This window comes from Typopeltis vanoorti, chromosome 5 (assembly GCF_054136105.1).
Source record: "Typopeltis vanoorti isolate ZY-2024b chromosome 5, IOZ_Tvanoo_1.0, whole genome shotgun sequence".
Taxonomy (NCBI): domain Eukaryota; kingdom Metazoa; phylum Arthropoda; class Arachnida; order Uropygi; family Thelyphonidae; genus Typopeltis; species Typopeltis vanoorti.
In genome coordinates, this window is record NC_143553.1 from 103939567 (window position 1) to 103965863 (window position 26297).

General features: G+C 35.6%; 1 protein-coding gene across 1 annotated transcript in view; it reads left to right on the forward strand.

Annotated features, from left to right (window-relative positions):
• LOC150106702 (C-Jun-amino-terminal kinase-interacting protein 4-like) overlaps nucleotides 1–26297 on the forward strand; it is a 713212-nt gene that overhangs the window by 392716 nt on the left and 294199 nt on the right. The window contains 2 exon segments of the mRNA XM_090393457.1: nucleotides 761–998; nucleotides 8577–8735. Coding sequence (XP_090249583.1) covers nucleotides 761–998; nucleotides 8577–8735 — 397 coding nt within the window.

A 26297-nucleotide genomic window follows, 5' to 3' on the forward strand; every position in this document is an offset into this window, starting at 1 on the left:
AAAAGCAGCTGATAATGATGGAATTTATACTGAGATGATAAAAAGCATATGCAGAGTAGGAATTGAAGTAATTCTGAGATTATGCAATCAGATTTGAGCTACAGGCCAGTAGACTAGGTATAAAGTTTTTATACCATTCCATAAAAAAAAGGAAGCAACAAGAAATGTGAAAACTGTAGAACAGTAGCATTAATCTCAAATGCAAATAAAATGATGCACTGTATAATCAAAGAAAGAATTAATCACGCAAAGCCTTATATCTCTTTAGAACAGGCTGGATTCATGAAGGGAAGAGGTGCCAGAGACCAGATCTCATATCTCAAACACCTTATTAAGAAATCAAGAGAATTCAATAGTTCTGCAATAGACTCTTCACTCTCTATGGTGAGGAGATCATCATGAGATCTCTGAATGAGTTGGAATAGAAGCATATTGATAGGTGGCTCAAGAATCAGTAACTTAAGATATGCTCCTTGGAAGAATAGAATTGCATAGCTTGACATATAGACTCCAGATTAACATCAGTAAAACAAAGCTGATGATTCTCAATAGGAATCATAATGGAAAAACTTCAGGACTGCTTATTAAGATAGAAAAAATTGATCAGTTTATCTCTTTCTCTATTAGCTTAAAACTTAATTTTCTTTGTTGCTTCACTATTTATTTGTTTATTCTGGGAATAATTTATTATGTAATATAATATTTAAACATAAGTTTGAAGCATTTAAAATATGGTTTTTATATTGTTTTTAAACTATAGAGCATCAGAAAGGCTCCAGCAGCAGAGAGCAAAAGAAAGGAGAGAACAATACAAGCAAGTTAAAGCCCATGTTCAGAAAGATGGAGGCCGTATGCAAGCTTATGGATGGAGCGTTCCAAGCAAAGCAGGAGATGGAAGTGGAGAAGATGAACTTGATAGTTCAAAAACTACTTGCTCACCACATGTTCCGGTTCCAGTTTATTGTCGCCCATTAATGGACAAAGAACCAGGAATGAAGGTATATGCTATAAATTAAAGATACCAAAAAATTATATCCATGGTTTAATCCTTCATCCACGTGCAAGCAAACAAGTTTACACCTGAACTGTTTTCAGGATTGGGGCAACTCGTATAAAAAAGCCAATGACTTCTCATCACTTGCCTTAGTATCCCATAATGCAAAGCACATCTCCTTGCAGACATGTATAATGCTATGCATTATAGGAAGGTTCACTACCCAAACCAGTTTTGACTTTATTGAGGTCTCATCAGTGGGAGCCAGACCCAGAAATGAAACTAAGGTTGAAATAATGCAAAAGTCATATCTTCATATAAGAGTATCCAAAAAGTGTCACAACTTATCATTAAAATACTCTGGATTAGAGAAAGTTGATGGGAGTTTTTCCACTTGTCTGCACTATAAATTAAAGATACCAAGAAATTATATACCGGTGAGACCTCAATAAAGGCTGAAACTGGTCTGGGTAGTGACCCTTCCCATAATGCATATCATTATACATGTCTGCAAGGAGATGTGCTTTGCATTATGGGATACTAAGGCAAGTGATGTGAAGTCATTAGCTTTTTAATATGAGTTTCCCTAATAGTTCAGGCACAAACTTGTTTGCTTGCACTTGGATGAAGAATTAAACCAAGTATGTAATTTCTTGGTATCTTTAATTTATATTAGTCAAGTTAAAAAACTACCAACAACTCTCTCTAATCCAGAGTATTTTAATGATAAGATGAGACACCTTTTGGCTTCTTGTATGTGAAAATATGATTTCTCCATTACTTCAACCTTAGTATCACCTCAGGGTCTGGCTCCCACCAATGAGATCTCAATAAAGGTCGAAACTGGTCTGGGTAGTGAATCTTCCCATAATGCATAGCATTGTAGATGTCTGCAAGGAGATGTGCTTTGCATTATGGGATACTAAGGCAAGTGATGTGAAGTCATTAGGTTTTTTATACAAGTTTCCCTCCAGTCCTGAAAACAGTTTAGGAACAAACTTGTTTGCTTGCACTTGGATGAAGGATTAAACCAAGTATATAATTTCTTGGTATCTTTAATTTATAATACAGCTAAATGGAAAAATAAGGCATATACAAATATAGTATTATGATTATTACTATTAACCTTATTATTATTATTATCGAGTTTGTTGTTTGAGGGAAGAATGAAATTTATAGAAGCATTGTGGGTTACATATGAAGTGAGTGCACTAGAGAAAGTGCTTTGAAGTGAGTGCACTAGAGAAAGTGTTGATAGAAGGAAGTGCAGTGTGTGATGCAAGTAAGAGATGAAGTGAGAGATCAGGAGAGTGGTATTGAAGAGGTAGAAGTGCTTGCAGTGGAAAACAGTAGTAGCATGAGCGATGAAGAGAGAATGGGAATGCAAGAGGAACAGGGAAACGGGATGGGGGGAGCCCGGTGGACAGGAAGATATGGCACAGAGAGAATGAACGTTAAAAGTAGCAGTGAATGGAGATGGAGTATATTGCAATGTTGGTGGGGAAGTTGATACATGTGGTAAGTGGTAATAAAAGTGATTGGATAAGGGATAGGTATGGCGAGGAAATCTCATCCAACAAGCAGCTTGGATAGTACTGGCTATGGACCTAAAATTAACTGCTGTGTTTGCTGTCAAATGCCAGAAATATCAGAAATAAGGGAGATGAAATGGTTTCAATGATTGATTTTATTTGCCCCAAAATCATTGGAATAAGTGAAACATGGTTGAATGAAGAGGATATCTTAATGGGAATAGTCATGGAAGGATACATTATTTTTCATGAGGATAGAAAGAAGGAGTGCTGCAAATGATAGCAGGGGAATTATGTCCACATAAAGCAGACATGTGAAAGAGGGAAATAGTGGCAATGGTTATGAGGCAGTGTGGTGTCAAGTGGAAGTTGACAGGAAGACATGTTTAGTTGGATGTTGCTGTTGGAAGACATGTTTAGTTGGATGTTGCTGTTGGAAGACATGTTTAGTTGGATGTTGATGGTGATTAAGAAATGTGTAAACATAAACAACTTGTAATCACCTGGGTTGTGGCTAGCCATATGCAGACTTCTGTGATGAAAGGATATATGTGGATGTACGAGGCTGGTGATTATGACAAGCTTGGAACTATAGCATGAAATGAAAAATTGAGTGGTAAGGAAATAGTTTCTGCTTGGGAAGTGACAAAGAAATACATAATAGTGAATGCATTCTGAAGCCAAAAGACTTAATAAGGTCGGTGTAAAATGGATGAATGAGGGCATGAAATCGTGAAAGAAAAAATACCTACATAAGCATGAAATCTGGAAGAAGGTACTTTGGAGATGCTACAGGATGAATACTGGTAATAATCAGTTACCTTACTAGTATAAAGAACAAGCCTGGAGAGTGACTCATTAAGAAAAACAAAAGTGAAGTATGAGCAGAAATTGACAAATCGCACAAAGAAAAACTTGAGAGAGTTTTTTTTAGATATGTGGCAAGTAGAAGGAAGAATGATTATAGTAAGACTAACTTGATACCTATGCTTCGTTATGGTATTTACTATAAATCCATTTTGACTCCAATAAACTTTCCTTTGATTGCAATGAACAATTTAAATTTAGCACGCTACCCCATGTCAGGCAACACCTTTTAATTATTAAAAGTCATGGCTCCATCGAATGACGTGACCAACACTGTATTCATGTTCAGGTTGAAATTCCCTTTAATTTGATACCTCACATTATATTTTTAGATATTTCTAAGTAGTATCCAAAAATTATAGATGTTTGTTATTTAAAAACAATCAAATTATAATACTTCTGGGTATATAATATTTTTTGTTTTATAAATTGTTATTTTTGTTTTTTGAATTGGTTTTGTGATATAATAGCATAGTATATATTGTTTGAATAAAGCGAAGCGTGTTGATGCAGAAAAATGCTTAAGTGAAATTAGAAATATAACATTTGATGAAGAAATAAAAAAAGAAATGATTGCAGTAAAAAAAATAATGCAAAAAATACCTATAATCTTTTTTTCTCTACTTCAGGACCTCTTTGTAGACCACATTGGTGATTCTCCCATTAGGATCACCAGGCTTCTGGGTGAGCTCATTCTGGAACAAGCCACGTAGAACTGCCCATGTGAGAAGCAGTCCATCCTTCCTCAAGTCAATCCCACCTTCAGCGACTGCCCCTAGGACTTGTTGATGGTTATAGCAAAGCAGACCTTGAGGGGGAACTGCAGCCTCTTGAACTCGAAGGGGTACTCTGATGGTATGCATGGTATGAAAACTGACTCCCACACAAGCACAGCGGGTGAACACTTCCCCAATGACTTTCCTGCGGAGGGCCTTCACTGACAGCCTTGTGCCATTGCAGAGTTTGGGCAGGTTGAGGTTCTGCAGCAATATCACCGGAGCTCCCACTTTGAGGACTTGTGGGCCGGGAAGGCAGGAGGGTTGAGGGTGTTGAGGAACTCCGTGGGGTAGTGGACCACATCATCCATTTTGCACCACCGAGTTCACAGACCTGTACTCCATTTCTTACCCTTCGTATGAATTAAGTAGTGTCATTAATGATGGCAGCCTTGTCGTTCTTTGGGGTCAAAATGGCATTCTTGCACAGCCAGTCCATGAACTTCTCCTTGATATCAAGGAGAAGTCCATGGACTGGTGATATCAAGGTATATCCTGGCTGTGAGATCTGCTGGGGTCATCACTACTGAGCCCAGGCCTGCAGGGATGGTCACCTTTCCCTCGGACTCAGGATACTCTCCATCCACTATTTTGAGTAGGAGTTCAGAGAATTGCCCAGCAGAGACATTGCCTCTCAAGTATATTCTCATTTTCTTCCTGAGAGTGTTTCCGGATGGGGGGGAGGCAATGATACAATGCCTTAATCTCATCAGCTCGAATTGCTCTTAGCACTACTGCCAGAGTCTGCTGGAAGTCTCCAGCCAGCAGCACGGTGACTCCCTTTATCACTCCATCGTTACCTATGATGTCTTTGAGGGTTATGCTCAGTGCCTCAAAACTCCCCTTGTGTGCCATGGTGTTCTCATCCCAAACAATGAGTTTTAAGTCCCGCAGCACTTGGACCATGTTGCTTTGTTTTGAGATCTGCATAGGAGTGTTTCTGCATGGATGAGGTTGAGGGGCAACATGAGCCATCTTGCCTCCCTCCAACAGTGTAGCAGTGATGTCAGAGAATGTGACAGCCAAGGCAATGCCAAGATTACTCCTTACCTTCGCCAGGAGTAAGTTGATAAGAAAGGTCTTTTCAGTACCACCAGGAGCATCCAGGAAGAAGACCTACTGAGCACCTAACTCAATGCTGTTAAGGACCTGTTAGTAGACAGCGAGCTGCTCATCCGTCAGTGAACCCTTGTTATTTGACACCACTTGTGCCAATGCATTCGTTTTATAGCTGGTCTCCCTCAGATAGTCCCTCTTCTCCAAGACTCCTCCAGAACTTGATGGCTGAGGCAGGCCATACTGTGGCAAGCCGTACTGACAATGCTCCATTTGTGAAGGGCAGTTCTTTTTTTAGCAATCTGCTTATGTTTTATGATAAGGTGACGAATGTGTTGGGTAAGAGAGAATCATACACAATGATATTCTTGGATTTTGCAAAAGCATTTGATAGATTATCACATGATGGTGTACAAGCTGCAGAGCATATGAATAGATAGTATATTGGTTAGATGGATTGGAGATTGACTCTCTGAATGATACCCGCAAGTTGTGTATGATGGAGCCGTGTCTCAGAAAAGGAAGGTTATCAGTGGTGTGCTTCAGGGTTCTGTTGTTGGGGCTGCTACTGTTTAACTCATTGTTAAAGATATTTCATGTAGATTGACTGGGAATCTTCAAATGTTTGTCGATGAAGCAAAGTTAGGTAGAATTGTCAGGTGTAGTGCTGATGTTAATTCTCTACAGGAAGATTTGAATAGACTTTTAGCTTGGACACATGAGTGGGGGTTGCAGTTTTAATGTAAATAAATACAAGTTGTTATATAGAGATAAAACACCTTGGTATATAGAGATATAAGGCCACATACTGTATTGGTGGAGCTGTACTTCAGGAAGTGGATGAGATTTGGGATCTTGGAATGATGGCAGACAGTGGAATGAAGTTCCAAGGGCACGTCGCAAGGGTTGCAAAGACTGCACATTGTATTGCTGCTATTATAAAAAATACATTGACATGTAGTGATAATGAGGCGGTGGTGCCTGTACATAAGGCATTGGTCAGACCACATGTGGACTATTCTGCTTAGATTTGGTCACCTAGTTTTCTTTGTAATGTTGAAACACTAGGGAATGTCCAAAGATGAATAACCAAAGTTGGTTATGAAGAGCGTTTGAGAGAATGTGGATTATAGAGGTTGGTGGATAGGAAGAAAAGAGGAAATATGATAGAGACCTTCAAGTTGGTTAAGGGATGCAATCAGATTAATACAAAAGAAATTATAAGAAGAGTGGATGTTAAGATGGGAAGAACAAGAGGCCATCCCTGGAAATTGTATAAAAATGTGGTGAATAAGGGGTGTGAGGAGTAGATTTTTTACGTGAAGAGATTAGTGAGTGGAATGCATTGACTGAGTGTTGTGAGTGCAGGTTGTGTAAATAACTTCAAATCTCATTATGATAGACATGTTTCTGGTTGAGTGGGCCTCCCATGATGAGTCTGTTGACTCCATGGAGGATAACCAAATAATAATAATAATCTATTGAGATTGGATCCAACCAACTGTACATTAGCATTTGCTATGTACAGTTGGATCTTGACCTTTAAAAACTATTGTTTTTAACTGTTGAGATTGTCGGTGGAGTGGACCTCCCACGATGAAACTGCTGACTCCATGGAGGATGTGATGATGATAATTGTGTAGTTTCCCTGCTGAGTATGTTTGATGTTTTCTATTTTCTTTTTATTTTCAATTAGTAATTAGTTATATACTTAAAAGAATCTTGAAGACTTGTAGCATTTATTTAAGAGAATAGCATCATCTGCACAGGATAATGAACTAACTTTAATATATTCTGTTTGAATATCAAGTTTACTACTACTTTTTTAATGATTTAGTCCTTGTAGATTATAAATAATAGTGGTGATGTTATAGACATGTTGCTTTTAATAACTTTTACACTTCATTTAACAGCAAAGCATCTTCCTACACATCTTTCAGTTTGCAAATCTTTGCAAATTGCTAATTTGCAACTTAGGTGACCAGTGCATCACTTAAAAATATGTATAATTTGAGTTAGTTTCAAAATTTTATTTTATTGACAGTACTGTGAAATTAATGGATTTCAAACATTAATCGATTGATTTCTTCACTAATTTTCATGAAGATGATGGGAAAACAAATATGTAATTTATTACGTGCCTCCCTCAACGAGTCTTTGGACTCCTTGGATGTGTCACGTAATAATAATAATAATAATTATATTTCTCATATCATGGAATACTATTGACAGGCAAATATTTCATAATAATAATATCTTACGTTAGAAATATGGTGGTCAAGACAGTTGGGCAAAGGAGGTGTGCAAAGTATTTAGACTTATTGTTCAGGAACTGGAATTTTGTATATTTTCTGCTTTAAAAAAACCTTCATTTTTTTCTACATATTATTCTAATCTATGATTTCTTTTACTTTTTTAAAAACTAGCAAAACAAGTGTTCTCTGCCAGGTTGGCAGGAAAAAGATCCAGAGAAACACCAAGATATAGCTGGATTGATAGTAAAAAGTGCCTTAGAAGACAGAAATAAAAGATCTAATAATGTTAGGGTCTTGACAGGTAACAGACTGATTTGGAGGAAAATTGTAGATAGGAAGTTAGTAATGATGTAAATTTTTCATGTAATACTATCATATCCTGTACACCCTTCGAGGGTACATGGCAGGAATTTGATGATGATGATATTTACAGTTATAAGGTGTGAGTGATGGGAGGAACACATGTTGGAAGAGTAATGGAGTGAAACAGCACTGAGGAATGAATAAAAATACTTAAATACTATTTAATTCTTCTAGTATTTTGTCTGTCATAGATATATCTTCAGGATGTATAATATGAGACTAGTAAAACACACACACACACACAGAACTAAGTGAAACACGTGGACAAAAGACTAGAGTCCTAACTAGGTGGGGACACCCTCTGTGGGCACCTGTTGGTAGCCTCTGATGTAAGCTGTAATCTTAATATTTATGTATTGCCTCCTTGTCTTAGAAATGACACCTTTTAATTGGAATGACCTGGATTTGATTCCCATCCTAGGGCTGTTGAGGATTTTTTGAAGGGTGAAATAAATGGCTGTTCTCATATGGAATTGACAAAATCTCTGCCATGCTCATTTTTTTTTTTTCTATTTTTCAAAAAAAAAAAAGAGAGAGATAGACCAGCTTCTTTCTAATTTATAAGTTAGGTGTAAAATTGTCTGTTGTCAGTAACTTCCACATACTCCACCTTGATTATGATGATACTCATGGATACCATTCAAGGAATCTAGTAAATAAGTAAGAATAATATTTATATATAATTTATTTCTGAATTTGGATCAACTTCTTATTAGGAAAAACTCTATTACAGATATGGTGTGCAGCTGGTGTAAATTTAACTGGAGGAAGAACTCCTGATGGTGGTTCAATTGTTGGTGCTAGTGTATTTTATTCATCGCCACCAGAAAATATAATGACCAGTAATAATGAGTCTTTGACTGAAGTAGATAAACTAGAACTGGAACTAAAGGTATTTATGTGTAAATATATGTATATTTTAAATTATTAATGAGATAATATAAGGGAGTTCAATAGTTGAATTATTTTTCTCGCCAGGAAATGTAAATTCAAACAGAAAAAAGATCCATACAATTCAGTAATCATTATATTAACTGGTTTGTCTTGAAAGAAACTTAAATGATTTTGTTACAAGGCATAGAAAAGGAAATCATATGCATGACATGAATTCCATGCATATGATTTCCAAACTACAGTAATTCTAAAATGTATTCTGCTAGTTTGCACACAAAAGTGGGGATCTTTCAAAATTCTTGATTGGGAAAAAATTTGCATTCTTGTATTGACTTGTTTTCAATGCAGAAGTCATATGTTGTATTGAGATTTTTCTATCTATTATAGAGTAATGCAGATATAGGGTAGAGGTGAATTCTTCATATGTATGGAATGTTGCTCTGTGATAATATAAAATGGTTCAGTAAGAGTAGATCTTACGAAAGTAAAACAAGAAATAGTTTGATTTTAGAACTGAAATAGCAGTTCTGTGTGTGGGGAGTCTATTTCAGTAGTGCCAGATATTTAACTTTTGAAATCTTGATGTGTGTGAGAGAGAAAGAAGGTGTGATTTGGAACATTTGTTATAAGTACAGTGACATGAGTTTTGTTGACATTTTTAATTCGGAGAGTTAAAAGTGTAACTGGTAGTTATGAACATCTGGTTGATGGTAATATTTGATGTGTAGGTATCCAGTACTAAAAATGGTGTTGGAAATCTACTCACCTAGAAACAATTTTGAAGCCTTATTACTTTATTTTTGTAACTAGGAAATGTAAATTCAACCTAATGATCTGCAAAATCCTTAGAACTGTTCATAAAGTTCTTTGTAAATGGCTACAGTTCTATCCATATTAAAGCTGAACTAGTTTAGTACATAGCATTTGATGATTGCATCAGAAGGAAAAATTATGCTATGCACATGACAGTCTTAACCACAATCCAGATTACCTAAATTGGTTCCTGTTCTCTAACAAAGCAGCATTTCAACTCTTCCACAAGGCCAATCAGAAGTTAATGTTTGGTGCAACCTTTTATAACACAATTATCAGGCCATTCTTCTTTGTGGAAAATCTGTGACTGATTGTGTGTATTTAGACATACTTCAGCTGTTTGTGGCACCACAATTATAGCACTACTAACCTGATCTTATCCCACTACTAAAGAGTGGGATAAGATCAGGCTATCTTGCTGGCCAAGGAATAGGCATACTTCTGCCCATTCAGTGACCTGACACTCAGGCACTTAAGTCACTGAATGGGCAGAAGTATGCCCATTCCATGGCCAGCAAGATAGCCTGATCTTATCCCACTCTTTTGAAGAATTATGTGAGAGGTAGAGTATACTTTGCAGAAGTAAAAGATATTGTTTAACTGACAGAGCACATTACATCAGTAGTTACCTCTGTCCCCTGGGAAAAAAAAATTGAATATCATTGTGATCAATGGTGTACTTCTTGAGTATTTGTATTGCTCAAACATCATAGTGCTCTAAATAACCTAGATGTTATGTTCCCAAATATCATATAAAACTTAAACATGCTGACTATGAACTACGTGAATATTCCTCTTTTAGAAATCTCAAATAAAAAAAGTTATAAATCTTCCAAGTTGTTTCATTTATGTTTAGAATTTTTAGAGAAGTTTGTAAGACATTCATCAGTTTCCAATACTAATAGATGAAGCAAACTAAATAACTTTTCTCCTTTGATCAGGTGTGTAGAGGTGTTAATTTGAATTTATTTGGCTGATTGAAAGTTTACATTTGCAGTGAAATGATACTAATGTGGAAAAAAAAAAAGGAACTGAGTGCTGTGAAAGTTCTGTTCTGTCTTCCATGCAATTGCTTTTCAAGTTCCATCATTGGAACTTTAAATAGTCAGTAGGTATCACTGCTACAAAAAAGTTTTTAAGCTGTAATTCCTGCTGAGAACTTGTACATTTCATTAATTTGATTTCAAGAATTGTAAAAGTAGTAAAGTTGTCTAGATTGTTTCCATTTCCAAGTGAGCGAACTAAACTACTGGATTATAAATTATATATATGGCTCGTTGGTTTAGGGATATGATTCTCGCTTTGGGTGTGAGAGGTCCCGGATTCAAATCTGATGAGCCCCAGTGTGACTACTTTTTGCTGGCCTGGTTGGCCGAGTGGTTAGCGTATCTGCTCTGCAACCAAAAGGCTGCGGGTTGGAATCTTGCTGTGGGCATGGATGTTTATGATTGTCTGTGAGAATACTAGTGGTGATGGTCAGTGGTAGATGGCATTGGTGTGGATGATGAAAGTAGTTTCAGTTCGTTGTAGTTGGTGGATTGTACAGTAGGTTCTCTCCCTTGATAAGTCTTTGGATTCCCTGGAGGTATCATTTAATAATAATAATAAATTGCAGCATTATCGTGTTTATATATTTTAGGATTAATTGCTTATTGTAAAAAAGAGTTATTGTAATTTGGAATATTGAAATTGTTAATATGTTCTAGAGAATATAAAAAGAATGAAAGGAGGTCAAAACTGCTTGGGTGTTTATATTTAAGAACTAGTAGAAACAATGTCTAAATGTATTCTGAGGGTCAGAAGGTTAAATAAGGTAGGTGTGAAAAGATTAAACATGCAGTACATGGAAAGAAAGTATTATAGACAACATAAGATGAATGGTAATAATTAATTCCATGAGGAGTACAAAGAACACAGGGGTGGGAGGTGACTAGATTGGTAAGGATAGCAAAGTTCATTATGAGCAGCAGTTAGCTGATGAAGCTAAAAAAAAAAAAAACCTAGGGAGTTCTTTCAATATGTAGCCAGCAAAAAAAAATAAAAATAATAAAAAAAAATTTTTTTTAAAATTAATGACTGGTAGAATGGCATTGTTGGAGAAAATGGTGTAAGGACTACTGCTGCAGAGGATATAGTTGAGATATTTAATGAGCAGTTCATAAAATTCTTTCATTCTTATGAATGTGACATCATTGAGAGTTTAAGAGCAGTGGATGATGATGAGGAGGAGAGACTGACTGTGAGTGAGCAAGAGATATATGGATAATAGAGCAAACTTTATGTAAATAAGGCTGTGATACTTGATGATATATTGCTATGTATTTTGAAAGAATGTGCCAGGCAGTTGACATCTACTTTGCCATATTTGTTTAATATCAATCTTGCACCAGGTCAAGTTCCAAAGGTGAGGACAGAAGGGAAGATTGTGCTGCCACAATCTTCCCTTCTGCTACATAAGGGAGGTAACAGAACTGAAGCATCAAATTTTAGGCCAATCGTTATGTGGTGTTGTTTTAAAGTGTTGCAGAGGCTGGTGAGAACCAGGATCAAGAATTGGGTTGACATTATGGGTGGACAGCACGAATCTACTTACTTATTAAAAGAAGGTGCCAACTGTGGTCGAGGGAGATGGACTCAGTGATATACTTCAATTTTGCCAATGCTTTTGATGGATTTCCACATGATAAGTTGATAGTCAAACTAAGGCAGATGGGAGTTGGATAGTGAACTAGTGCATTGCACTGGAGATTGGCTATCTGATAGGCATCAGCAAGTTGTGTATGGCAGGTGGGAACAACATCCTGGATAAGTCAAATCACAAGTGATGTGCCTCAAGGATATGTTTTAGGGCCATTGCTGTCCAATATCACTAACATAAACCTGTATGTTAGTGATATTGGGAAATATTTGAATGGGAATATTCAGTTCTTTTGCAGATGATGTAAAGTTGGGAAGAACTATGAGATCAGATGTTGTGGCATTACAAGAAGAATGAATAGACTGAATGAATGGTTATGGGAGTTGGGATGCCAGTTCAGTGTTGCAAAATGTAAGGCTTTAAGATTTGGAAAACAAAGATAAGTGGATAAGGATCTAAAATTTACAGGACACATTACTAAAATTGTGAGGACAACATAATGAATTTTGGCAATGATGCAGAGGACACTGACTTGTAGAAGTAAGGAGATTCTGGTTCCATTGTATAAAGCCTTGATTAGGCCATATTTGGACTACTGTATACAGATTTGGTCACCTCTTTTTTTTTTCAAAAGGATGAAGAGATATTGGAAAGGGTCCAGAGGCAATTGACTAAGGTTGTCTCTGGTTGCTGGAATGTTGAGTATGAAGAAAGGTTGAGAAGATGCAATTTACAGAATCCAGTGGATAGAAGGAAGAGGGGTGATATGATAGTTTACAAGTTGATAAGTGGCTGTAATGTAATTAAATTTGAAGAGGTTTATCTTGAAATAATATGAGATCAGGGGAGAACAAGAGGATATCCCTGTAAGCTGTATAAGGAAGGTGTGAGCAAGGGAGTAAGAAACAGGTTTTTTGCATGAAGAGTTGTGAATGATTGGAATGCATTGCCTAAGAGTGTGGTGTGTTCAGAGGGAAAATACATGGATATAATGTGATTAATAATATAAACCATTCCAAATATGGTGTGGCAATATATAAAAAAAAAATGACATTTCAAATTCTGAGATCTGTGAACCAAGCATCAGTAAGGACTTCTATAGTGTATCCATTATAATATCTGGTTATACTATAACTAAGGTGTATAAACCTCCTGTAGTTAAATGGCCTGATCAACTACTGTCCTAGTAACAACATATAAGCATAATCTTGGGAGATTTTAATAGTCATCACTCCCTTTGGGGCTATAGAGAGGATGACTTAAACGGCACCTTATTAATGAACTGGATGGAAAATCAGAACCTCTTTCTCATCTTTGATGCCGAAGATAAACCAAGCTTTCACTCCTCTAGATGGGAAAGAGGATATAACCCTGATTTGTGTTTCTGTACTACACATGATAATGGCGGCCACATCCCCATCTCTGGGAAAGTACTAGACAATTTTCCAAATAGCCAACATCGACCTATAATCTATAAAGTAGGCTTAAATATTCCAGTCATAAGAACAGTATTAAAACCTAGGTGGAACTTTCTCAAAGCTAATTGGGAATCTTTTAAGAAACAGGTTGATACTGTTATAAGATTTATAAAGCCTACTGTAAACAACTACAATAGATTTGTTGGCATTATTACTGGTGTTGCCAAACGAACTATTCCAAGAGGTTTTAGGAGAGATTATATCCCAGGCTGGAATAGTGACAAGTGAAAGACTGTACAAAGAATTCTCTACCAATAATAACCCTACAGTAGCCACTGAGCTACTGAAGTCTCTCAACAATTCTAGGAAAGACAAATGGATTAAGACAATGACAATTTTAATTTTACTCATTCCAGCCAAAAAGCTTGTTCACTGATTAGGAAGCTTGACCCTAACATAAGGACTTCTGGTAAACTGCTCACCATAGATTCAAAATACATTGCAAAGCATATAGTTTCAATGACTAAATATCCTCGAGATAAAGTAGCTACAAGAGAGGTGAAACAAAAACAAAAAAATCTTAAAACATATCTCTCACCATCATCACTATCTGAGGCTTTCACTTCCCAGGAACTTACCCAGGCAGTTAATTCATTGAGGATTGGGAAGGGCAGCTGGATTCATCAAGAACTGTTAAATGGCTTACTACTATGTATAATAATATCCTGGACTCTGGCATGCTTCCATCAATTTTTAAAAGAATCTAAAATCATTGCCATCTTAAAACCTGACAAAGACCTCACAATTGCTTCCAACTACTGACATACATCAGATAATATACATCAGAATTTCTCCCAGTATATATAATAGAATTCCTCAGGAACAGGCTGGCTTCAAACCTGACAGAAGCTGTTGTGATCAAGTACTGGCCTCGACAACTTTTATAGAGAATGGATTTGAAAAACAATAGCAGTATTCGTGGACCTCTCTGCTGCTTAAATAAATATTAACAGACAGATTGATACAAGTATTTCTCAATGAATCCAAAAGTAAATTCTTTAAGATTAAAAATGGCCTACCTCAGGGGTCACTTCTCGCCCCATTGCTTTTTAACTTATATATTAGTGATATCCCAGAGCAGTAGCGCACTCAGAATTTAATCTTTTTTTTTGGGGGGGGGGGGAGGTTCTAGTTGAGTAGACGATTTGAGAGAATACACACTACACATCGCATACGACCTATGACTGGGCATCTACAATGATCACTAATGCATAAGTAGCATAGAAATAGAAGACACGACACAATAAATAAAAAAAAAATGAATTTTATTCATTAGGAAAAGATTTTTGGAAAATTTCGTACTGTTTTTTTCCATTTTTTTAGGGGGGTGCCCTTGGCCCCTATTCTGGATGCACCACTGTCCCAGAGACAACATCAAGGAAATTCATGTATGCTGACGATATTGCCATTGCAATTCAACATTCTACATTCCAAAAAGCTGAAAACATCTTAACTGAAGATCAGGCTGTACTTGATAAATATTTTAGATGATGGTGATTACAATCCAACTTGAACAAAACTGAAGTCGCATCCTTTCATTTAAGTAATATCCAGGCTAACTATATTCCAAAAGTTTACTTCAGAAATAAACTGGTGAAATTTAATAATCATCCAAAATATTGGGTTGTTGCAAATGAAATGGCCGTTGAATAACTGTCAGGTTTCTACCGGTTGCTGAAGAAAGCAAGCGCTGAGGTATATGCAAATTTTTTGTCATGTGACAATGTCACACGTGGGTGATGCAATTGTAATATTTGTTTCGTTCAACGAGCATTAAACATTGAATACTACCGACATCAAGTCAGTCATGGAACCCAGTCAATTAAGGTTGTTATACCTTTACGAGTTCAAATTGGGAAATTTTGCAGCGGCTGCAGTAAAAAACATCAATAAAGCATTTGGTGGAGGAACAACTAATGAGAGATCCACTTGCCATTGGTTTGCAAAATTTCGCTCAGGAGATTTGAGGCTACAAAATGAACCACGTGGCCATCGTCCTTCCTCCATTGATTCGAATGCATTAAAGGATTTAATCAAATCAGATCCACGACGAACTGTACGAGAGATCGCCTAGACACTAAATGTATACTTCTCAACTGTTTCACTGCACTTGTCGAGATTCCTTACTTTTCCTATTATTGCCAAGTGGGTGCCTCACGAACTCACTGATGAAAACAAAGCATGCCGTTTGGAAGTTTGCTCTTCTCTCTTAAGAAGTAAAGAAGAAGGGTTCCTGCAACGAATTGTGACTATGGATGAGGTGGATATTCTACGACAATCATACACGTTCGTCGCAGTGGTTGGGAGTGAAAGACGCTCCAGGAAGTACTCCAAAGGCACCTCTGCATCCAATAAAGATGTTGTTTACTTTATGGTGGTCTTCTGCTGGTGTTATTCACTACTCATTCCTTCCACGAGGTGAAACGATAAATGCAGCTCGATATTGTACAGATATGCGGCAAATGCATGACAAATTGTGCCTTAAGCAACCAGCACTTGTGAATAGACATGGAATCCTATTGATTCAGGATAACGCCCGACCACATACGGCAGTGTCAACCATACAGCAAATCAATTATTTGGGATACGAAATCGTGCCTCATCCTCCATACTCTTCTGACATTTCCCCAACAGATTACCATTTTTTCCGGCACTTGAGCCATTTTTTTGTCCAAGGAATGCTTTGTCAATGACGCATCAATTTATCAGGCAGTGGACAACTTCACTTCCAGAGACACTGATTTTTACAAATGTGGTATAAATGACCTTGCCACACGTTGGCAACAATGCATTGATGCTGCTGGAGATTACTTTGATTAAACAGGTATTCTTCTTCTATTCTCTTCTTTTTCAATTGTCCTTAAAATCGCCCATTTCATTTTTAACAACCCAATACTTAGTAGTTACCCTAGACAGGTTTGACATTTAAATATCATCTAGAAAATATCACTCTCTGAATACACTGTATCCACTACATCACATTCTGTTCCTGTTATATTCTCTTCTGTTTATAAAGCCTGGTTTAACTAATGGCAATAATTTTTGATCCCATATAATTTACTAATGCTAACAATTTATTGTCTTTACTGTTGATGCTTCTATATAATGGTTATCATGTGATAACCAGTCCACAGGCTGATATATTCAAGTATCTTAAAAAGCAACTTGAGTTGATTCATCAACCTGCTGCTAAAATGTTTGCTTTTCTTGTTTGACAAAAATTAGTCTCACTTTCTTGAGGTCATTACTTTCATAATATCATTCTCATTTACTCTTTTTCTCATAAAAATATCTATTTCTCACTTTAATGTATGTGGCTGTTCTCTCGTTCTTAGTCGCCCTAACTTCCTCTGTCTACTTTTTTTCACTGATGAGTAATTTCTCTAACCATCAACATCAAACCCATTTACGTTTAATCCATCCTCTAAGTACATATCCTATCTTCAATCAAAAACACTCCACACATCAGTGTACTGAACACCATTTTTCCTTCATGGTATATATACACACATAAGTCATTAGCTATCAACTCACTCTTGTGTTCATACTTTAGCAACTCTTTCATATCTTCCCTAATGCCTCCTTTCAAGTTGTTTGTAATACAAATATATCTTCCACGTGTTCTGCTTGCTTGATATTCCAGAAGTAAAAATTCATAACATGCATCCTCACTGTCAGAAAATTTTTATTTTTTGGTCATCATAAAATCATTCATCACCATATTATTTTTCATTCTCTTTTGTTTTTTAATGCCCTCCTTGCATTTTGTCTCCTTTCTTAGCTTTCTTGATATTTAGTGTTTCTTCTCTTCAACTTCTGTTTTGTATTATGAAGTACCTGTTGAACCCTTGAAATTTCTGTTATCTTACTATCTCTACCACTTTCATATTATCTATCTTTCACTCTGTCACCTATAACACTATCATGTACTCTCCAACATACATGATCAAATGAGCAGACAAGTTAGCTAATTTGATCTGGCATTAGAAATCTCACTCTCATTCAAAACCTCATGCTCATCTGTCTGCCTTCTTGCAAACATATTTGACAAATTCTCATATTATCCTCACCTTTCATTCACATGCTAATGAATACTTCTCACATATGCCATATTGCATGAAACTACTCATATCATAGTTAAATGAATTATCTGTAACTATTGTTATATTGCTACACTCGCTGCCTAATTCAACATATTATTATGATTCAGGACCTCCATGGATTCACAAGACTCATGTATATTATGCATATGTATGAGGGTCTGAAAAGTTCTAAGACTAACAATGAAAAAACGAATTTATAATTTCAAAATCTCTCAGAGGACCCTGTAACCCCTAGAGAGCGCGTACCGTGGGTGGCGGATAGGGGAGCCCACCATGTGTGTGTGTGTGTGTGTGTGTGTGTGTGTGTGTGTGTGTGTGTGTGTACATGCGCATGCGTGTGTGTATATATATATATATATATATATATGATGGGGTGGTCCGAATATAGTGAATAAGGACTCGTGGACCAACAGGGCCATAAGGGGCAATCATCTTGATTGTAAGGGAAGCAGCACTCTCATGGACCCTTAGCTGGATCTATCCTCTCCTTCTTCTACTTTGAGGAAGACCCACTTACTTTAATCTTTCCTATAAGGCCTTATCAGCCAACTCTTCTTACTTTATGACCCTTGTGCTATTAGAGTACTCGAGGGCCATGGGGTCTTTTCATTTCTGGCCTTACAACTATGTCCTCTCTATAAACCTTACTATATTTCTTCTATAATCTACCCTTTTCCCTTCAATATACCCTATTCCTCCTATGGGTTTAAATTCGGAAGAAGGCGAGTTCAGAAGCCTTAAGGTAGCAACCCTACCATTGAACTATTCCATCGTCAGGCTAGTCTCCTGACATGGAGAACATAATCCTACTTGTAAGCTGACAGAAAAAGATAATCGGATTGAATCTATGGGAAACGACCCTGGAATGGAAAAGGGAAAACGAAAATGGAAACGACAAAATATAATACACATAGCAAACTGGAATGTAAGAGGAATAGCATATAAAGAAATAGAATTAGACCAGTTATTAAATGAAAGAAATTTTAAAATAGCAGTAATCACTGAAACAAAAAAGAAATTAAAAGGAACTATGGGAACCGAAAATTTTGATGTGATATACAGTGGAGTCGACAGAGACCAAAGAGCACAAGCAGGAGTCATGATTTGGATTCATAACTCCCTTTCAAAACAGTTAAAACATTATAAATTATGGAATGAAAGAATAATAGAAGCTAGAATAAAAATAGATAGAAGCTATTTAACAATAATTGGTTTATATGCCCCAGAAGAAGGAAGAGAACAGGATAATATTGATTTTTAGAATCAGCTACAAAACATATATAATAAAATAAATAAAAATGATTACATAATTTTAGCAGGAGACTTAAATGCAAGAATTGGAAACACGAAAATTAATAATAATATAGGAATATATGGAGAACACACTCTAAACAGAAATGGTAAAAAATTGATTGACTTTGTAGTTTATAATAACCTAAAAATAATGAATTCCTTCTATAAACATAAAGACATACATAAATATACTTGGGCAGCAAGAGGATGGAAATCAATATTAGATTACTTCATATTAAATGAAAAGACATCAAAATTTTCACTAGATGTTAGAGTTCACAGAGGATATGAAATAAGCAGCGACCACTTCCTTGTTAAAATAAAATTAAGATTACCTCCTAAATGGCTACAAGTAACAAGAACAGAAAGAAAAATTGAAACATTTGTTTATAAAACTAGACTATTGAATGACACAAATGTACAATGGCTATATGAACAAAGAATTAACCAGTATCTAGATAAAATAAAACAAAATGAAGAAATAGAAATAGAATGGCTTAATATAAAAACGATACTAAATGCAGCAGCAAATGAAAGCTTAGGAAAGACCAAACAATTCAATAAAAGAAAAAAACTGAAGATCTGGGATGATACAATCAAAGAAATAATCAAAAAGAAAAAAGAAGCTTATCACAAATGGTTAAGCAGTAAAAGATTAGAAGATGAAATAGAATATAAAAGAATAAGAGCCATAGCTAAAAGAGAAGTCAGAAAAAGACATAGAGAATCATGGAATAAATTTGTTTCTAATTTAGAACATGATTTATATAAAATAAGACCCAATGTATATAAGATTTTGAAACACCTAAATGCAGATACCAAAGAAAACATAAAATTAAACACTGAATTGAAATTAGAAGAATTTCTAAATTACTACACAGAACTGTGGATTTAAAAGAGACAACTGGCAAACAATTAACGAAAATGAAAAGGAAATAACTGAAGAAGAATTAGAAATCAGCCTGAAAGAAACAAGAAATGGCAAATCACCTGGAGAAGATAAGCTAGGTTCAGAACTATATAAATACGCAGGAACAAGATTCAAAGGAAGACTCTTATTATTTTTAAATAAAATTTACTCAACTGGTATCCCCCCAATAGAATGGAAAAAAGCAATTGTGATTCCTATCTTTAAGAAAGGTAATAGAGATGACCCTAAAAACTATAGAGGTATCAGTATACTAAATTCATGTTACAAAATATACAGCAGAATCTTAAATAACAAACTAATGAAATATTCCGAAAACTTTATTCTAGAGGTACAAAATGGATTTAGGAAAGGACGATCATGTATAGACCCAGCCTTCTGCCTAAAATTAATAATAGAGAAAAGAAGAGAATATAATTTAGAAACACATATTGCATTTATTGACTTTGAAAAAGCATTTGACAAAGTTAAAAGAAACATATTATTTAACATATTAAAAGAAAGACAAATACGAAATAATATCCTAAAAGCTGTCACAAGAATATATGAAAATAATCAAATACAAATAAGATTAAATCATGAGCTATCATATACAAGAGAGATAAACCAAGGGGTCTGACAGGGATGTCCCCTCTCAGCAACTCTTTTTAATATCTACTTAAATGAAATAATAATAAAATGGAGTTAAAATTTACATCAAGGAATTAAACTTTCACCTACAGTTAACTTAAACACTCTCCTCTTTGCAGACGACCAAATAATAATTACAAATTCTGAAGATAACTTACAGAAAGCTATTTTAAATCTAAATGAGATATCCAAAGATTATGGTATGATAATATCAACGGAAAAATCAAAAACTATGGCCTTTAAAGGACAAGATCCAGCAAGAACTAAAATAGTATTAGATAACAAGATCTTAGAACAGGTGAATTCATTTAACTACCTAGGATGTATGATCACTTATGAAAATGAAAAAGATATAAACATAAAAATTGCAAAATATTTAAAAATAACAGGAGTAATTAACTCTATATTTAAGCCGAAAATATAGAGTTAAACAGAATGAAAACAGAAAGATTACCAAAACAAGCCTTAAAGTACAAGCCATTAGGAAAAAGAAAACCAGGACGTCCTCTTAAACGATTCAACGATGACTTCTAAGGCCGGAACAGGCCATACTAGGCCTAAATCCTTGATACGTATGATGATGATGATAATTTCAAAATTATTTTTATTTTTCAACATAATCTGCCTTATGACTAATACATTTATTCCGGTGCCATTATCCTGTCCCTGTGGTGGTTCTCAGTAAGATCTGCAAAATACCCCTCTACAGCTACAATCGATTCCCGACCATTTTTCCAAATGTATATTTTTTCGAATGTATATTTTTCAGAATGTTCAATTCCAAATAACAAAATCTAAAATATTATTAAAAATCATGCTGAAATAGATAAGCTTTTTTTATAAAATAAACTTAGACTTAGGATACGTGAATTTATTGACTCACTAAAAAGTGAAACTGTATCCAATATACCGAAGGTAGTAGTCGTCAGCCCTCTTCTTTGTACCTTTGATATGATAGGACAATGGTTTTAATCCTCTTCTGAACATCTGCCCAATTCCTTTTTGGTGCAGCCTTTACTATTCTACCCATTCTGAACTCACATATGATTATTTCAGAGTCATCTTGTTCTTTTTGTAACTCTTATAAGCTGAATACAAACTTGGGTGGTGCTTCGCAGCTACTTGCTGGAAACCCTTCGCTCAGGTTGTTCATCCATTGTTGATTATGAATAGTGGACTCATATTGGTTCCACAGAGTACATAGATAACGAGGGGGTGTTGAACGGCTTCTTTCCTGTGCTCTTCGGCCAGATATATAATTCAAATCGAAGTAATCAAAAATTGTTAAGATATCATTGCAGACGTCTTCTCTCAATTCCTTGAAGGCATTGACAACGTCATCAACAGGGACCAACGCTAAAGCCAGTAGCATATGTAATTTGTCTTTTAGTTGACGATCTTCAGGGTTGTTATGCAGTTTTTGTAGCCCCTCAATCTGAATCCTTCTGTACAAAGATTGGAATAAGTAGAAAAGACAGCAAGATACTGTTGAATTTGGGAACACAGCACTTACACTATTTATGATGGCCAATTCAAAGTCACACATTATTCGAGTTGGCTGCGTAACATCAATTGCAAATTCATGGGCTGGAGACAAAATGCTATGCAAAATCTTAGTGCAGCAATTTTGTTCTTTATTTGCTAATAAGGCATAAATCAATGGAATACATAGTACACTGTCGCCATCTTCTGGATTTACTCCAGGCCTTCTTAGTACTCCCAGAACAGTAAACATTTGCACAAATACTTGGGCAGACTTTCAAATACCATCAAGAAACTACTCTTGACTGCTCATTAAAATCTGTAGATTTCCTTTAGTTCTTAATTATTGTAGATAGGCTTATACCTTGGTAACACATGACTATTAAATTATTTAAGGAATTTACAACGTATATACTGGATTATTAATTAAAAGAAACTTTAATAAATACCTCCTATATTTTTTGGTAATGTCACATTGCCATCTTCATGGGAACATACAAAAATAACATGTGCACGCAGGCACTACAAAAAGCAAATGAAGCAGAAGAGAGAAAACTACTGTTGTTCCTAGAGTCCTAAAGGTACCCCCTAGCGGGCTATATTGGGTTTTCTTGGCTATTGGGCTGATGTTCTCAAGATGCAAGCTTCCTAAATTTGGGGCTGTCTCATGCACCCAAATTTGTTGAGGTTTTGAAAGTTTTTTAGAGCTGAGGCTGATTCCATGAACAATTTTTCATATTTGAATTTGCTGCGGTGTATGAACGTGGCTTTCTTCCAACTTAATTCTGTGGCTGGTATCCAGAGCATGGTCTGCAAGCTCAGAGTGGATGCACTGGTGAAATCGGATGTGGCTTTGTGTTCAGAAATACTGACTTTGCTGTCCTGTCTGTTTGTCCAAAGTAGGACAGTTTACTGCTGCAAAGAACTTGATATACCCCTGGTAGGTCTAGGGGAAATGGTTGGTCATGTTGGAGACTTAATGGATTGTATACAACACTCAAAAAGGATTAAAACAGAATTTAATACTTCTTATATTTCGTCTCAGTCACTGAGACATCTTCCGGGTTACAAAAAAAAAACTAATGTAACATAAACACAAATAACACATAATACTAAGCCCAACCATGTTGGTGACACTAAAGTCCTATCTAGTGTTGTGTCCCATTTTACGATTTTTATTCTATCTAATAATTTCTGCTTATCTATGTTCTACTATTATCTATGCACATATATCACCAAAAAAATTTACTAATACTTAAGTTATTTCTCCCCTTGTATTATGCTGCGCCTTTTGGGATATTTAGTTTAAGATATTATATGCAAAAACAAGGAGAAAGAACTAAAATATGTCAGAAAGTGTAACTATGTTGCAGTAGTGACACTTTATCTTGTTTCTTAACGCATTAATTTCCCGCGCGATTAGGTTCGTGATTTTTCAAGTGGTGCATTGGACAGCAATTTCAGACAACTGTTTTATCATTGGACAAAAGGTTTATTAAAAACTTTAACATGGTACAATTCAATTTTTGTGATTACTCAATTCAATGCTAAACTAAATACTTACAAACTAACATTAACTTATTACAAGTAATTAGGCTATGATCCATCCTATAATGGGTATTACAATCATGCCGCCATAACAATTCAACACATAACTTCATATGACATGGACATATAAGATTAATTCACACTATTTAACTATTCAAACTTAAGTAGATTAACTAAACCTTTTACTGCACTAACACACAACTATGACATTTTAACTTTCCTATACATTACAATAGACATGCAAAATTCTCAGGACACTTAATTATTCATATAACATTAACACTAGCTAGCTTACTTTTAATATATTCTGTCAGATACTAAAGTCCTAGTATAAATTTTCCTTGGTCACTTCAACAGTTCTGTATTAGAATAACGATACCTATTACAGACAAATTTTAGTTAACATTAGGTATATTTTACAGTACCTTTCTTTCTTGAGTTTTTCATATGGGCCTTTACCTTTTTCTGATTGAACTAGCTTGGTATAACCTCTCCGATAATCTGTTTCTCCTACATTCCTTTTGGAATTGAACTTTGCTTACGTGGTCTTAATCTCTCGTAACTTAGGACACACTTTGAATCATCTATATGACGGCTGTACAACTCGCGAAGTGGATATCGATATCTTTACAGCTTTCCCTTTTTCGTAGTTGTCACTGAAGTTGAAACACAAAGAATATGTTTCCTTTTCTTTGACTCTATGGCATTCTTCGCTTCTTACATAGGAAATCCGGAATCGAAATCCCGCTCACTTTTGTTTCCATGTTGTGAAGATGGAGATATAACCCCAATCTCCACTCAGGAAAACCGCGTGAAACCTATGCCACGGAGCTCGTAGAGAACTCCTTGGGAACAGAACCAAAACAAAAACCAAAAAGCCTTCTGGGGGGAGGGGGGTTCCAACCCTTTTATACCTGCTCTCCTAACGGCACCTTTTTTAACTTCTTTTCTCCGCCCCCTTCTTGATTTTACTTCTCTGACCAATTAGGGTGGCGTTTTTCTGCCAAACGTCCTTTGGTCGGCGAGCCAAACGATGTCTCAATCCGGGAATCGGCCCTGAGCGATAGTCTGTTGTTTTTCTTCCGTTAGCCTCTAACTTAATCCCCTTTCCAAATTTTTTCTATGAATTCACTTAATATTTTAATCTCTAGCCTCTCACATACCATCTCTTATGACTAATCCTTTTCTGTCTTATTTATTTAAATTTTCTCTTTTATATCATATTACAACATTAATATATTCTTTCTTTTGCTAGCTAGTTCAACAAATACCTTTATGTTTTATATATTTTATTGGATACAAGAATCTTTCTTTTTCTTTTAATTAATTGATCTATTATTTTTTTTTATGCAGGGTTTTTTATTTATTTGCTCTTCATGTTACACCATGATAGCTGAGAATTCTATATTCTTAAGATATCAGGTGTAACAAAGGTTCCCCCTTTAAACAAAAAATTTCTTTAAGAGAAATTTTTCTTACGAAGTGTTTTCCCTCTCATATACGGTTCTTTCTGGGGATGAACTTTCCATTCCATATCGAGATTGGACATACTTTTTTCTTCTGTCACTGGCTGTGCATCCTTCTCTTATCTCTGTCGAACTTAATATGTATCTCCAGTTACTCTGTGCCTTATCCTTCTGATTACATTTGACTACACTGATATCTTGTAATGTATTGGTCCTGATTCCATTCTCATTTGAATTATTCACAAATCTTGTACAATCTGTGAGTATGTGTGCAGCCTTCATAGCAAGAGGTAAATCCCAAACTAATAAATCACTTATTGCCTTTCTAAGCTTGAGTATAAAACATAAGAAGTCGGCATAAATAAACTGCCGTTTAGATTGTACATTTACTTCACGTCTCCTGTTCATGTTCCACCTTGAGTATTTAAAGTAACCTCTAGATCTTTCAAATCTCTCAATTAAGTTCACAGCGATTTTTCCTGACTACTTTCCTCTAATTTCCTTTCCTCTACACTTTGATTATCTACTACTTTGACGTTTGTTATGAGGTAAGTCTCCATCTGGCTGTTGTCTTCGGATGTTGAAGTTAATGAAGAATCAGACTGGTTATCAATACATTCTTCATTATCCTTCTTAGACTGTACACTTTGTACGATGTTAGTCTCATTCTTCATCCTGCCTTGATGTGATTCCCTAACCTTCCTTCCCTTATTATTTCTCTCTTTACTTGACCGCTTTCTTCCCATAAGGAACATTTCATTACAAGAGAAGTTGCATGAGAAATTATACTTCTCTAGAAATCTTATTCCCAAGATGATTTGTGAGCTTGGGCGAGATGTCCTAGGGAGGACCAACAACTCCTGCCAAACACACATATTAAACTCAGGTAAGTATATTTTCACTCTAACCTTCTTGTTTACATAAACATTTGGGGTCGATATCCCCGATAATCTGATCGGTCTCTTTAATTTAGAAATGTCTCGCCATACACGGGATTTTATTCCTTGAAAATAATGTTCCGTTATGACAGAGGCCTAGGAACCCATATCTAGCAATACATCACAATGCAAACCTTGTATCTTACCCTTAATTATCATTTTCGACTTTCTTTGTTTTTCATGACTTCTTTGCCTATCTACATAATTATGAGGAGTTTGCCCAAACTTCGACTCATTTCTATT